The sequence below is a fragment of the Stigmatopora nigra genome, chromosome 8 (assembly GCF_051989575.1).
Source record: "Stigmatopora nigra isolate UIUO_SnigA chromosome 8, RoL_Snig_1.1, whole genome shotgun sequence".
Classification (NCBI taxonomy): domain Eukaryota; kingdom Metazoa; phylum Chordata; class Actinopteri; order Syngnathiformes; family Syngnathidae; genus Stigmatopora; species Stigmatopora nigra.
In genome coordinates this window covers 9,723,614-9,736,017 of record NC_135515.1, presented here as the reverse complement: position 1 = coordinate 9,736,017, position 12,404 = coordinate 9,723,614, and the positions used below count along the sequence as shown (strand labels likewise).

Here is a 12,404-nt window from a genome sequence, read left to right as displayed (position 1 = left end):
CTTCTAATTGTGTGGCTTGCAGCTGTGGGGGTATCTAATATCCTCTGTTCACAACACTACCTTCTCTCTGTCCTTTGTTGTCTGGGTGCTGGGTTGATACCTTTTAAACATTTAAGAGAGGGATTCTGCGTCCCATCCATCACTACCACAGTAAAAGCCAACACCGCACACAATCTCCTTCAGAATATCAAATACAGCCCAATGCAACACTTAATGCTGTCTACAGACATGCCAGACAGTTTATACGTATGTGACATTCAATATCTTGTGCAAGATCTCCTTTTTAACCTTTCTGCAGCAAACCGACATTTTTGTCCTCTATTCAGCATGTAGACAACACATAATGGATTCTAAGTGTCACTGCTGTACATATGCTGAAATTAGTGTGATTTGAAGGGATCTTCATTGAATCCAGGTGTAAAAGCTCTCAAGCTGAAGGATTTAAGAAAATGATTTTTTTTTTAATTATAATCAATACAAGCTATCAAGTGTAGAATGTGGAACACTTGTCCTGACTGTTGGTCAAGAACAGCTATTTTTACCCACTAAAAGATCCAAGTAAAGTCTCCCTGTTATGTACTTTATTTGTACTTATGAACGGATGTGAGGCACCTTGAGATTGACTGAACCTCGGTAGTGCTCCACATCATATCCTCTTATCTTTTTTTTTTAAATGTGTCTTAAATACCTGTGCACAAATGGCAGCCTTTTTGAAACCTTCCTTAGCCCATTTTAATCCTATCTCCTCAATTCAGCCTGTAATTCTTTACTTCATATCAGGAGATATTAGATAAAAGGGACACACACGCATGGTTTGCTGTTGCAGATATAACGGGCAGTTCAGATTTACTGTGACCAACAGAGTAAATTATTTAAAATATAAAGAAGGTGGCCTTATTTGGCATGCATACTTAAGTGTTTACAACCTCTTCAGCAGTGTTTTGTGTGGAAAAAGTATAATTTTAGACTGCTGGCATTTCTGGCCAATACATGAAAACAATCGAAATGCTGTTTTTTTATCTGCGTAAAAGTGTCTGTTCTGTCAATGTCATGCAATTGTCCTTACTGTGGATGTTCTTCTTCCAGACACACACCATCTTTTCCCTTCTGGGCCTTGACCACGCATATGTCACAAGTATCGGACGCCTCATTGGAGTTGTTTCCCTTAAAGAGGTAATGACACTTATTATAATTACAATTTATATGAGTCATCCCCCTAAACTTTTTTTTTTGTGTTTTGTAATTCTCAATATTAAGGAAGCTATTAAAATGTAAGCATATATACGGTATGAAAATCTACATGAAATATCCAAGTGGAATTCCTAAAATGAAGCACAAGACAGACAATTCAGCTAAAGAGCCTGGTTGACTATGTTTTTGACCATACCCTTTTTTTGAAGGCATAGTGGCTAAGGAAATATTCCTATTTGATCACTTAGCTCATAAAAATAATGTCTACAAGCTTGATTATTCAAGTTAATACAACTCATTTTGTCAAGGTATCAGTGTTAACCTGACAAATTGAGTCAGTAGTGGAGATTTTATTTATTTTCAGTCCTCACACAATGAAAGTTTCTGTATACGTATGTAAAGTGGCAGAAAGCTTCTTGCTACTGCCATCTTTTATAGATGTCCATTCTCTGCCTCAATCTTATTGAATAACAAATTTAACTCTGCTACCACTCCCTATTCCTACTCTTTGTCAATTGGCCTGAAAATGGAGAGAGAATGGTTGCTAAGCCCATCGCTCGTCCCCGACATTTAGGTGTTTTTGTTCTGCGTTTCAGCAGCAAACAATAGCCCATCCAAAGCAGATAAAAAAAATAAAAAAACAGCTTGACACTTCAGACAGGCATGCTATTATAGTGTCACTGCATGGCATATGGAAGTAGGGCGATGATTTTAATCATTTGCATAGCCGTTGCTCAGAAATATATTGGGACATTATCTATAAAAGCAAGAACACCAAACATATATTTTGGAATAATAATTTTCTGGTAGTCAATAACAAACACTGTAGAGACGTGTTACTTAACAAATTTTACAGGCAACCTATCATGAAATTAGAAAAATTTAAATAGCGCAATGATGGAACTTAAATTGACTTTCAAGAGGATAAGCACTACAGATGATGAAGGAATGAATAAATGAACGGAGAATAGCATTTTCAAACTAAAATTTCGTTTCATTCATTCTTTCATCGGATCACTTCTCCTCACAAGGATTGTGTGGAGTTCTGGAGCCTCATTTTAGATGCCTTAAAACCAATCCCAAGGAGCTTCACTTGACTTGTCTATTTCATATCCACCCAGCTTCGAAAAGCCATCGAGGGCTCTGTGACAGTGAAAGGCGTGAAGGTACGCCCGCCACTGGCCAGCTTCCGAGAGAGCGGCACTAGCAGTAGTGAGAATGAGGCCACCGAGCTCCACAAGTTGTGGGATCGCCAAAAGAGCACGTCGCTGCCCGGTGAATGCACCCTGTCAGAGTCTGACGAAAAGTCTCAGTGATTACGGGAATAGACAGATGAAGCGTCAAAGGGGGGCGCACTTTGGTTCGTAATCCCCTAATTCCTCATAGCCTCGGATCAATATTTCAAGTGGAAAGAATTCGTATTACTCAATTGTTCTTCTCATCTCTTACCTTACTGCACCATTGCAATAAACTCCACAAGAACCTTGCAATGTTCCAGACACTCCAAAAGGAACTCTTCACCAACTTTTCCCTTCTCAGTGTCAGCCACAAATAGTGAACTCTTTGGGGAAAAAAGAGATATTCACATGCAAACATTGATGAGTGAACCAGCCTATCACTTAGTCTTGCACTGTGTGTACTGTAAGTTTGGTGAGAAATGATTATAATGCATGTTTTGTGTAGAAAGGTAGAGGTGCATTTTGCTATCATTTTATGGATATGATTTTAATAGGCACTATTTTTGGTGATAGCAATGTTTTTCGTACTAGAAAGGCATATTGTGGGTGTTTTTCATATTTTGACTTTATGAACGGCACATTGTATACATAAAATGTCATCTAAATATAGCTCTTACTGATCAGAGTGGGTGGTAAATGGATGTAATTGAGCGAGCAAAAGAAGAAAACAAGTTTTAGGAAGCAAATGGATGGCAGTAAAATGGAAGTTATCATTATCCAACAAGCTATTCTTGGCTTCCTCATCAATCCGTCTTTGTTCGCCAATCGCAGAGCAGATGACGTATGTCATCAAGGTAGAAATACTCTATGTACCTAACCAGTAATTAATTTTCGATGTTTTGCTTTTAAATAATCACATTTGCCTGCCACTAAATTATTTCTGAAGCCGTCATAAGAAAAGTTGACAGGTAAAATCTGAGCTATCATTGTTTTAATGGCAGAGTGCTTTCCTGGTCAGCAATAAGTTTGACATGGCATACGATAAGTAATGTGTATTTAATATTTAATGCGAGCTAAATGGAAAGAAAACACTGACTCGTCTTCCTTCCGCCATGTCCACGGCAACGTACGGAAATGTTTCCACTTTATTTTTTTTCCCTACAGTCGTGCCTTACACTTTTGTCGTTATAACAAGTTTTGCACTGGTTTCATTCGCTGTAGCCATGAAAGGTGAAACACCATAGCATGGACATATTTAATTGGAATATGCCTTCCATCCATGGAGTTTTACTTTTATACAGATATTGTAAAGAAAGTGCAGCTTCATCAAATTTTAACATATCCTCATGACTGCATTATACAATCATAATTTAATGTATTCGGTTAACCATTCCATGATGTTTGATTCTTCTTCTCTTCTCAAGAGATCTTTTTTTTAATATTGAGTTGTGGATGATGATTTTTATTATTCAGATGTCTTTTATTGTGTGAAACAATTTAACTTTTTCCTGCACAAACATACCTGTAGTAGTAGTAGTAGTAGCAGTAGAGCCAGAGTCATGGTAGCCCTTCAGGCTGTTGTTTTATATGCAGAATGCCAGAAGAGATGCATGTCAAAGGGACCAGTATACTTCATGTGTTAGTGTTTTTGATCTCATAGCAATTGATTGTGGAGTTGGTAGGGGAATTCTACATAGAGAAATGGTACTTCTCATGCGGGCCTATTCTCCAAGCATGCCGAAATAGTCATAGCAACCAAGATCTTGTTTGCCCTCCACGGGGACTAAAAGAAATCTACTAGAAGGCTTTTTCTTCTCTCTGGGCCAATCTTTGTGTTATATCTGCTTAATCAGGATTATCCTGTTCACCATTTAAGAACTACTCTTTTCTTTGATTAGATTAAGATGCATATTTATTAGACAGGAATAATCATAGTCTGTTGTTGATGTTTTTTAAGAGCTGTTCACATGATCTACATGTAAATAGTCAAATTGTGCAATAACTGTTGTTCACCTATTGTAACCATGTCTTGATTGATGACATGTATACAAAGATAACATTATTTTTGTTAAAAAAATACCTCAAAAGTGAAATAAAAAAAATATAAAATAAAAACAAGAATGTATGTTGAGAGTGAGCCACATACTAGAAAGACCATTTCATCTCCAGCAGTCTTTTAATTTATAGACGGCCAACTTGTTTATTTTGTATATATGTATTCCAAATGTCAATTTACCATACATGAAAATAACACTGTAAAACTCTACATCTGTCTGTTTCATTTGATCAAGAAAATAAATGTGATTAGGCATAAAAAGACTGAAAACAGAAAATTGTGTCCCATTCTTTATAGGTAACGAAGAAAATGCAGGCATAAAATTGGAAAAACCAAAGCTAAAGCATGCCATTTGTAGAAAATGCCATGGGAATGTAATTTACACATTTATCTTAAGCCTCAGTATAGCCTATTGTCTGGTGCACTAGCCATGAGTTACCCACCAGTCCTAATTAATCAGAATTATAACAACACCCTGGAAAGGTAGAATTTTTGGTTGGTGATCAAAGGTAAGCTTCACTGCGGTAAGTTGAGACAGCCTGGTTATTTTGGCAATCTGTCGAGTTGGCCCGTTGGACACTAACAACCAGGAAACCATCATTGTTAAAGGTCCCACTGACTGAAAGGGGGTTCATGTCCTTTGGGAACAGGGATTTATGGGTGAAAGTGTCACTGACACTACCATCATCTTTGACCTGAAAGACACAAAAAGAAAGTTACCCTTTTCTCTCTGTGATTGAATTTTCTCTAGGGAATCCAGCCTGTTAAAAAATGAATCATGGTCATTTTTCTAAATCTGCTATGCAATTGACTGGCAACCAGTCCAGATTGTGACTAAATTGTTGTACTCTAGTCTCCACATCCTCCAATGACCCCAAACAGCACAAGTAGTAAATGAGTTATTCAATAATTAATACAAGTCATTTGCTTATTTGTTCCTCTAATCCATATATTGTATAATCATTTGTAAAATACACACCTTTTCAGCGTGAATGACAACATGGTGGTTGTACGCTATCACCACAATGTCATGTGGCTCAAAGCGGCTGACATCAGCAGATATGTAGTAGCTGTCACCTACTAGTTGTACACCTCCGGCATTGGTCTGAGAAACTGGCATTGTGCCACCTACTGGAGCTGTAAAACACGAAGAGCCTGTAGACACAATGGGCTGTACAGTAATCCCTCGAATATCACTGATAATGTAGACAAGACATGGTCTAAAGTACTAAGTATGATCTGGGAGTGGAAAGAGACAAAACAACAAATACTACTGCATAATCCTGTAGAGTGGTGGCCCAGTGGATCAGTCAGGTAAATGAAAGAGGTAAAAGTGCAGATACTACCAAATTTCTCACAGGGTGGTGGCCCAGTGGATAAGTCATCAGTCTCCCACCTCAGTGGTCCTGGGTTCAAATCCCAGTGGCTGCAAAGATTACTATTGCCACTATTACTCAGATAAATGAAAGAGGTAAAGCTGCAGATACAGCCAGATGCTCTCAGAGGGTGGTGGCTCAGTGTTTAAGTCATCAGTCTGCCACCTCTGGGTCCTGGGTTCAAATCCTAGTACCTGCAATGATTTTCTGAATATTATTCAGTTAAAAGAATAAGTTCTAATGGCTAAGTGTCTAACTGAATAAGTTTTCAGTGGTGGATGAAGCATTTTGTCAAAAAAATGACTAAGTGTTTTACCCATTTCCATGGATAAAACGTTTCAACAACCATGTATATGTGTGAGGGTGGTGGCCCAGTGGCTAAGTCATCAGTCTGCAAACTCTTTGGTCCTTGGTTCAATTCCCAGTGCATGCAATGATTTTTCCACAAATATTCAGTTAAAAGAATAAGTTAAAATGCCTAAGTGTTTAAGTGTATAAGTATTCAGTGGTGGATGAAACATTTAGTCAAAAAAATCACTAAGTGTTTTACCCATTTCCTTGGATAAAACGTTTCAACAACCATGTATATGTGTGAGGGTGGTGGCCCAGTGGCTAAGTCATCAGTCTGCCAACTCATTGGTCCTTGGTTCAATTCCCAGTGCATGCAATGATTTTTCCACAAATATTCAGTTAAAAGAATAAGTTAAAATGCCTAAGTGTTTAAGTGTATAAGTATTCAGTGGTGGATGAAACATTTAGTCAAAAAATGACTAAGTGTTTAACCCCATTTCCTTGGACAAAACTATAAGTACTACTGCTTTCGCCCACAGGTTGGTAGCCCAGTGGCTAAGTCATCAGTCTACCACCGGTGTGGTCCTGGGTTCAATTCCCAGTGCCGGCAAAGATTTTCCAAATATTCAGTTAAAAGAATAAGTTAAAATGCCTAAGTGTTTAAGTGTATAAGTATTCGGTGGTGGATGAAGCATTTTGTCCAAAAAATGACTAAGTGTTTCACCCCATTTCCTTGGATAAAACGTTTCAACACCTATGTATAAGTGGGGCACGAGTTGGTGTAGTGGGTTGCACACTCGCCTTTGCACCGAGAGAACGTGAGTTCGCTTCCCGGTGTCGGCGGTTCACTGACCAAGCAAGCGGTCGAGGGTCGGCCGAAGGCCGACCCGAGAACGCCTTTCGCACAGACAGGTCCTTCAACTGTCTTCCGAACTGCCGAAGGCAGTTCGGAATATAACCTTTTGCTGAAAAGTATGACTAAGTGTTTAATATAAATTAAAAAGTTTTTTCTTTTTTTTTTTCCTTCTTCTTATTCCATTGATCAATTCTTCTTTTCAGTTATTTTCAGCCAAACGACGGCAGCGGGAATCGAACCCAGGTCTCCCACACGGGAGTCCAGTGATCTAACCTCTGCGCCAACCAAGTGACTACACTTTTCTTTGTAATCATTTGAGTATTTTTAGAAGTCCACAGAAACAACTAAGTGAAAAAGTGTCACAACCGGGAATCGAACCCAGGTCTCCCAGACGGGAGTCGAGTGATCTAACCTCTGCGCCAACCAAGTGAATACACTTTTCTTTGTAATCATTTGAGTGTCTTAAGAAGAAGTCCACAGAAACAACTAAGTGAAAAAGTGTCCCAACCGGGAATCGAACCCAGGTCTCCCAGACGGGAGACGAGTGATCTAACCTCTGCACCAACCAAGTGACTACACTTTCCTTTGTAATCATTTGAGTGTCTTGAGAAGAAGTCCACAGAAAGAACTAAGTGGAAAAAGTGTCCCAACCGGGACTTGAACCCAGGTCTCCCAGGCGAGAGACAGGTGTGTTAACCACTACGCCACCAAGTCACTACACTTTCCTTTGTAATCATTTGAGTGTCTTGACAAGAAGTACACAGAAACAACTAAGTGGAAATGTGTCCCAACCAGGATTTGAACCCAGGTCTCCCAGACAAGAGACAGTGAGCTAACCACTTCGCCACGAAGTACCTACACTTTCCTTTGTAATCATTTGAGTGTCTTGATTGCAAGAACACAGAAACAACTAAGTGAAAATGTGTCCCAACCGGGATTTGAACCCAGGTCTCCTAGATGGGAGTCAAGTGACTTAACTTCTACGCCACAATTTGGCCACACTTTCTTTTGTCATTAATGGAAAGTCTTGACTAGAACTATATAGAAACAACTAAGGGAAAATGTTTCCCATCTAGGAATCGAACTCCAGCCTCTCACATGGGAATTTCTTAGAAATGACCAAGTATAGTAAGGCATTTTTTAAAAAATAACCATGTATAGTAAGGCTTTTAAAATGTGTTATAACAAAATGAAACTGTAAAATATGTTGTTTTAATGTAATATTTGTATTTTTTTTTTCCTCCAAAAAATCTGCGAAGCTCTGAGTCTGCGATAGCTGAACAGCGAAGTAGCGAGGGAACACTGTATTAATGAAATGGGTGCACAAAGATTGTGGCACTTTATCAGGAAGTGATGGTCTCAGCAGCACAGTGAGTATTTACATTCACAATGTACATATGTTCTGGTCGCCTTAGTATACATACAATAATTACCTTATTGTTACCGTAATCTTAAGTATGTGGCCTGTGTACTGTTTTGGGATATTTGTCAAGTGTGGTGTAGGATTGAAGGACTTACCACTGTTCCCATGAGAGGATCTTCTGTTCCTGCCGAATGGGGCCTGCTGGCAAGCGGGCCCGCCATGACTCTCTTCACAAAAAAGACTGGATGAATCTGAGGAGTCAAGAAATGGCTCCAAGATGTCATCCAAGGAGTCACATGATCCAGGCCTTGAACCTTCAGACCGAAAACTACTGGATGATGCGCTGTAACGGTATGACGAGGAGGATCTGCGACTAGAAGAAGTCACTGATTCCATAGCATCAAATTCAGGTTCCTTTCTAACACAGTCCAACTCACACAACAGCCTCTAAAAACAAAGCCTCTCAGTGGAGAGGCTTCTTTATAAATCCCCAGTGCATTGTGGGACAATGGTGCACACCACAGCTCGCAGGTAACCATAGATGGCCAACAGCCCACCACTTGAGCCAGAAATGCAACGCACAAACTGATAAAATGTGAAGACCCCCTAAGAGAGCTGAGATAAGGTGGCGCAGACTTTAGATGATACCTCAGTCATGCGAGTAGAAATAGCAGCAGGCAGGAAGGAGGAAGGGTCAGATCATTAGTTAGACTAACATTGCCTGCAGTGTTAAGTCTTTATCAATAATGCAAGAACATTTGCTTACTGGCTAATGGAATGGCACAAAATACATGCACAAAGTTCTTGATGAAAAACACAAAGGCAGAAGAAAAAAAATCAAAACAAATCTAATCAAACACCCCACTTGCACTACAATATAAATGAGAGCGATATTTTCCAATTTGACGTTGAAATTTCCATCAACCCTCTTCAGTTTGAGTGTACTGTATGTTTTTATGCCTCATTTTATTCGATATAGCGCTTTTTCAGGTTTATGCTTTGTCATGACATCACATTACTTTAGACATTACTTTTAAGCAAGTACGTGTATGTACATCATTTAAGTTTTTTGATTTGCATTAGTGTGAAAGTGACTATGAATTGAAACAAAAAAGTTGGTGTAAATTGAGATGGGCTCCAGCATAGTACTTGGGAACCCTACAATCAAATGATATAGAAATCGTAATAAATAGCTAAATTTTATTTGTATTTGAATAAAGTATTTCATAAATTTAATAGGTTTAGACCCATTCATACATGTCCATTCATGAGCAATTTAGTAGGTATAACAAAACTTAAAAAGTAATGGCGCTAAATATACACTAGAACAATCAGATAAGAATGGAAACACGAATTGGAAACTAATGTTCGGGGGGGGGGGGGGGGGGGTGACAAAGACAAATAGCAATAAAATCTTATGAGGCGCAAAATAGATAAAAAGAGAACAGTCTTTTTTTTATGTAGCATCTCTTACTCAGGTGTGACTTCATTAGTCAGGTCTTAGGGAAGAGTGCCAACACATTTGAAATTAAAAAAAACAGTATTTGGCTGAGCTAATTTTGTGAAACTGTGATAAAGTGGCACAGCTTGCCAGTAAATATGCCAAAAGACCCCAAGGCAAGAGACCAGGACCACCTCTAAGGACCAGCAACTTATGGAATAAGAAGTAGAGGCAATGACAATAGGGACCAAATCTCATTTTTTTAAATTTAATCAATGTATTACACATTACTTTATGATCACCCAATTAAGGGTATTGAGTGATTGGGTTGAATGTGGCTTACTAAAAAATACTAAATACACTATGTAACTTAAAAAACTCTACTGAGGCCTATATGAGGGAGATGAGGCACGTGCACGTACTAACTCGAAGATTCCGTGGAATTCTTTAATCATCTCGGCTATTTTTCATTTTCAGCACTTTATTTTGCGTGACTGCAAGCAGCATGAGTTCAATTCCCATCAGTGAAGGCGAGTGTGAATAGCTGTCTGTTTCTTTATTAAATTGTAAGTTCATTATTAAATCATGGTCATCAAGCATTCGATGGAGCTTTCCGCCCTTCCAACTCTCATAAGGTACTGACTTATATGTGACATTCTATAGTCATTCATTCATCTTCTGCTGCTTATTCAAATCAGGGTTCAAGTGTATTTCAGCTAGCTGAATGTCAAATATGTGATAGATCCTGAGTAGAGCCACTAATTCTATTCTGTTCTAAAGAATGTCAAAATTATTGTTGACATCACACAAATCTTCTTGCAAATAACAATGTTTTATTAACCTGTCAGATGCAGCAAACAAGATTATTATTATCAAATCCAAGGTGACAATATTCATTTCATTACATTCTGCCAAAGAAGGAAGCAAGTAATTAAAGGAGGGAATAGACAAAAATGGCAAGCTAAAATTTCAAGGGGGAGGTGCAGGTATGTTTGATGAGAGTCTGAGGGTAAAGCTGTCATATTACATTCATTTCATCTTCTGCAACTCATTTTTAAACTGTTTCTTTGTAATCTTGTTTTTCTCCAGTGTGATTTAAGCAATTGTAGAGATTATAGCCACTCTTTTCATTTCATACATCTAGTTTTTGATATTAAACTGGACATAAATTATGCAACAGGCTGTCTTTACAGCATTGTACTTGACAGACCTTTATCACAACATCATCTCCCACTAATTGCTTGTATTGGGGAAAAAATAGAAGAAAAGGAGGACAGAATGATGTTGATGATGAGGTACACATCCATTTTTCATCAGGTGGTTTTGTAATGGTGGGATAATTGCCTGTCAGCAAAGGTAGCATTTAGAAGTCATCAGAGTTACACAATAAGCCCCTTGAAGGCCTTGATTGTGAAGGAAGATATGAAAGGATGGAGACAAAAGAAGTTGGGAGGAAAGGGGATGGTGGAGTTGAAGAAAATGACAGGGAGACACAGTAAGCACAGAGGGTGGAAATTCATCAAGCTGGATGGGTGTGAATGTGTGTGTGTGCATGCGATTATGAGCATTGATGAAACTTTTTTCGTCACTTAAAGGCAAATATTTAGTTTGACAAACACCCTTGTTTGCAAATGAGTCAAATGAGCCAAGAAATACAGTGGACCAAAATGTTCTGTCCGCTCGCTGAATGTCACACACAAACATACGCAAGCAAATCCTTGGACAACGGTATGACACTCAGAGAGATGGACAGTGTCATTTGACAAATAGATATAGGAAGAGGACAGGCTAGCGACGAGGTCACATCACTGTGTCCGGACAAATACGCAAACTCGCCTCGCATCGACACACTTTTAATGTCACCCAAAAGGGCGATGACGTCAAAAATGTGCCATCCTACGGCTGCATGAAATGCAACTGGATATTTGAACTCCCAAGGCAGATGCCATTTTTTGCACCCTGCGAAAAAAGGGAACATGGGGTTTCAAATTTGGGGGGTCAAAAATGAAGAATGAAAGGCACAGCTTCAATGTATCCTCCTGAGTTGTTGCTGTCTCTTAGTCCTTACACACACACGCACACACACACACACACTCAAACACACACTCAAACGCGCACGCACGCACACACACACACACACTCAAACACACACTCAAACGCGCACGCACGCACACACACACGTATACGTATATATGTATACGTATACATACGTATACATATACATATACATATACATATACATATACATATACATATACATATACATATACATATACATATACATATACATATACATATACATATACATATACATATACATATACATATACATATACATATACATATACATATACATATACATATACATATACATATACATATACATATACATATACATATACATATACATATACATATACATAAATTTTGAAAAGTCCCAGTGTTAGTGCTCAGGGTTAGCTACTGCTTGATAACGGACACTCCGTAGCTTCCGCACCTGGACATGAAACAAGTGAATTTAGTATCCTGTATATGTAGAAAGAATGATTAGTGATGTTGATTTCAAGATTGGATTAGAATTGTTTTAAATAGTTTAAAGGATAAACTTATGTTTTAGACAACACAGTCAATGTATTTGTGATTTATAATATG

The 12,404-nt window shown here is 38.4% G+C and overlaps 2 protein-coding genes across 8 annotated transcripts in view; one reads left to right on the top strand and one right to left on the bottom strand.

Moving 5' to 3' along the window:
- The window catches only part of LOC144200299 (chloride channel protein 2-like), a 42,709-nt gene extending 39,564 nt beyond the window's left edge, over nt 1–3,145 (top strand). For all 7 annotated transcript variants that reach the window (XM_077722371.1, XM_077722367.1, XM_077722372.1 and 4 more), the window contains 2 exons: nt 1,087–1,173; nt 2,313–3,145. In XM_077722371.1, the coding sequence (XP_077578497.1) occupies nt 1,087–1,173; nt 2,313–2,507 (282 nt within the window). In that variant the 3' untranslated portion in view covers nt 2,508–3,145. The remainder of the gene's footprint in view (nt 1–1,086; nt 1,174–2,312) is intronic.
- A 1,377-nt stretch (nt 3,146–4,522) lies between these two features.
- hspb12 (heat shock protein, alpha-crystallin-related, b12) lies at nt 4,523–9,170 on the bottom strand. The gene is made up of 3 exons (XM_077722374.1): nt 8,467–9,170; nt 5,405–5,562; nt 4,523–5,120 (listed from the first exon to the last, which is right to left on the bottom strand). Exons 1-3 carry the CDS (start codon nt 8,705–8,707, stop codon nt 4,929–4,931), a joined length of 591 nt encoding a protein of 196 aa, XP_077578500.1. The 5' UTR covers nt 8,708–9,170; the 3' UTR covers nt 4,523–4,928.
- Between the last annotated feature and the right edge of the window lie 3,234 nt (nt 9,171–12,404).

Bases quoted from the DNA above. Each gene is read 5' to 3' on its own strand.
- hspb12 (XM_077722374.1), bottom strand. From the start codon at position 8,707: ATGGAATCAGTGACTTCTTCTAGTCGCAGATCCTCCTCGTCATACCGT. The intron at 5,563-8,466 runs GTAAGTCCTTCA...CGTGTTTTACAG, and splicing joins ATCCTCTCATGGGAACAGTG to CTCCAGTAGGTGGCACAATG. The intron at 5,121-5,404 runs GTGTGTATTTTA...TGTGTCTTTCAG, and splicing joins TTGTCATTCACGCTGAAAAG to GTCAAAGATGATGGTAGTGT.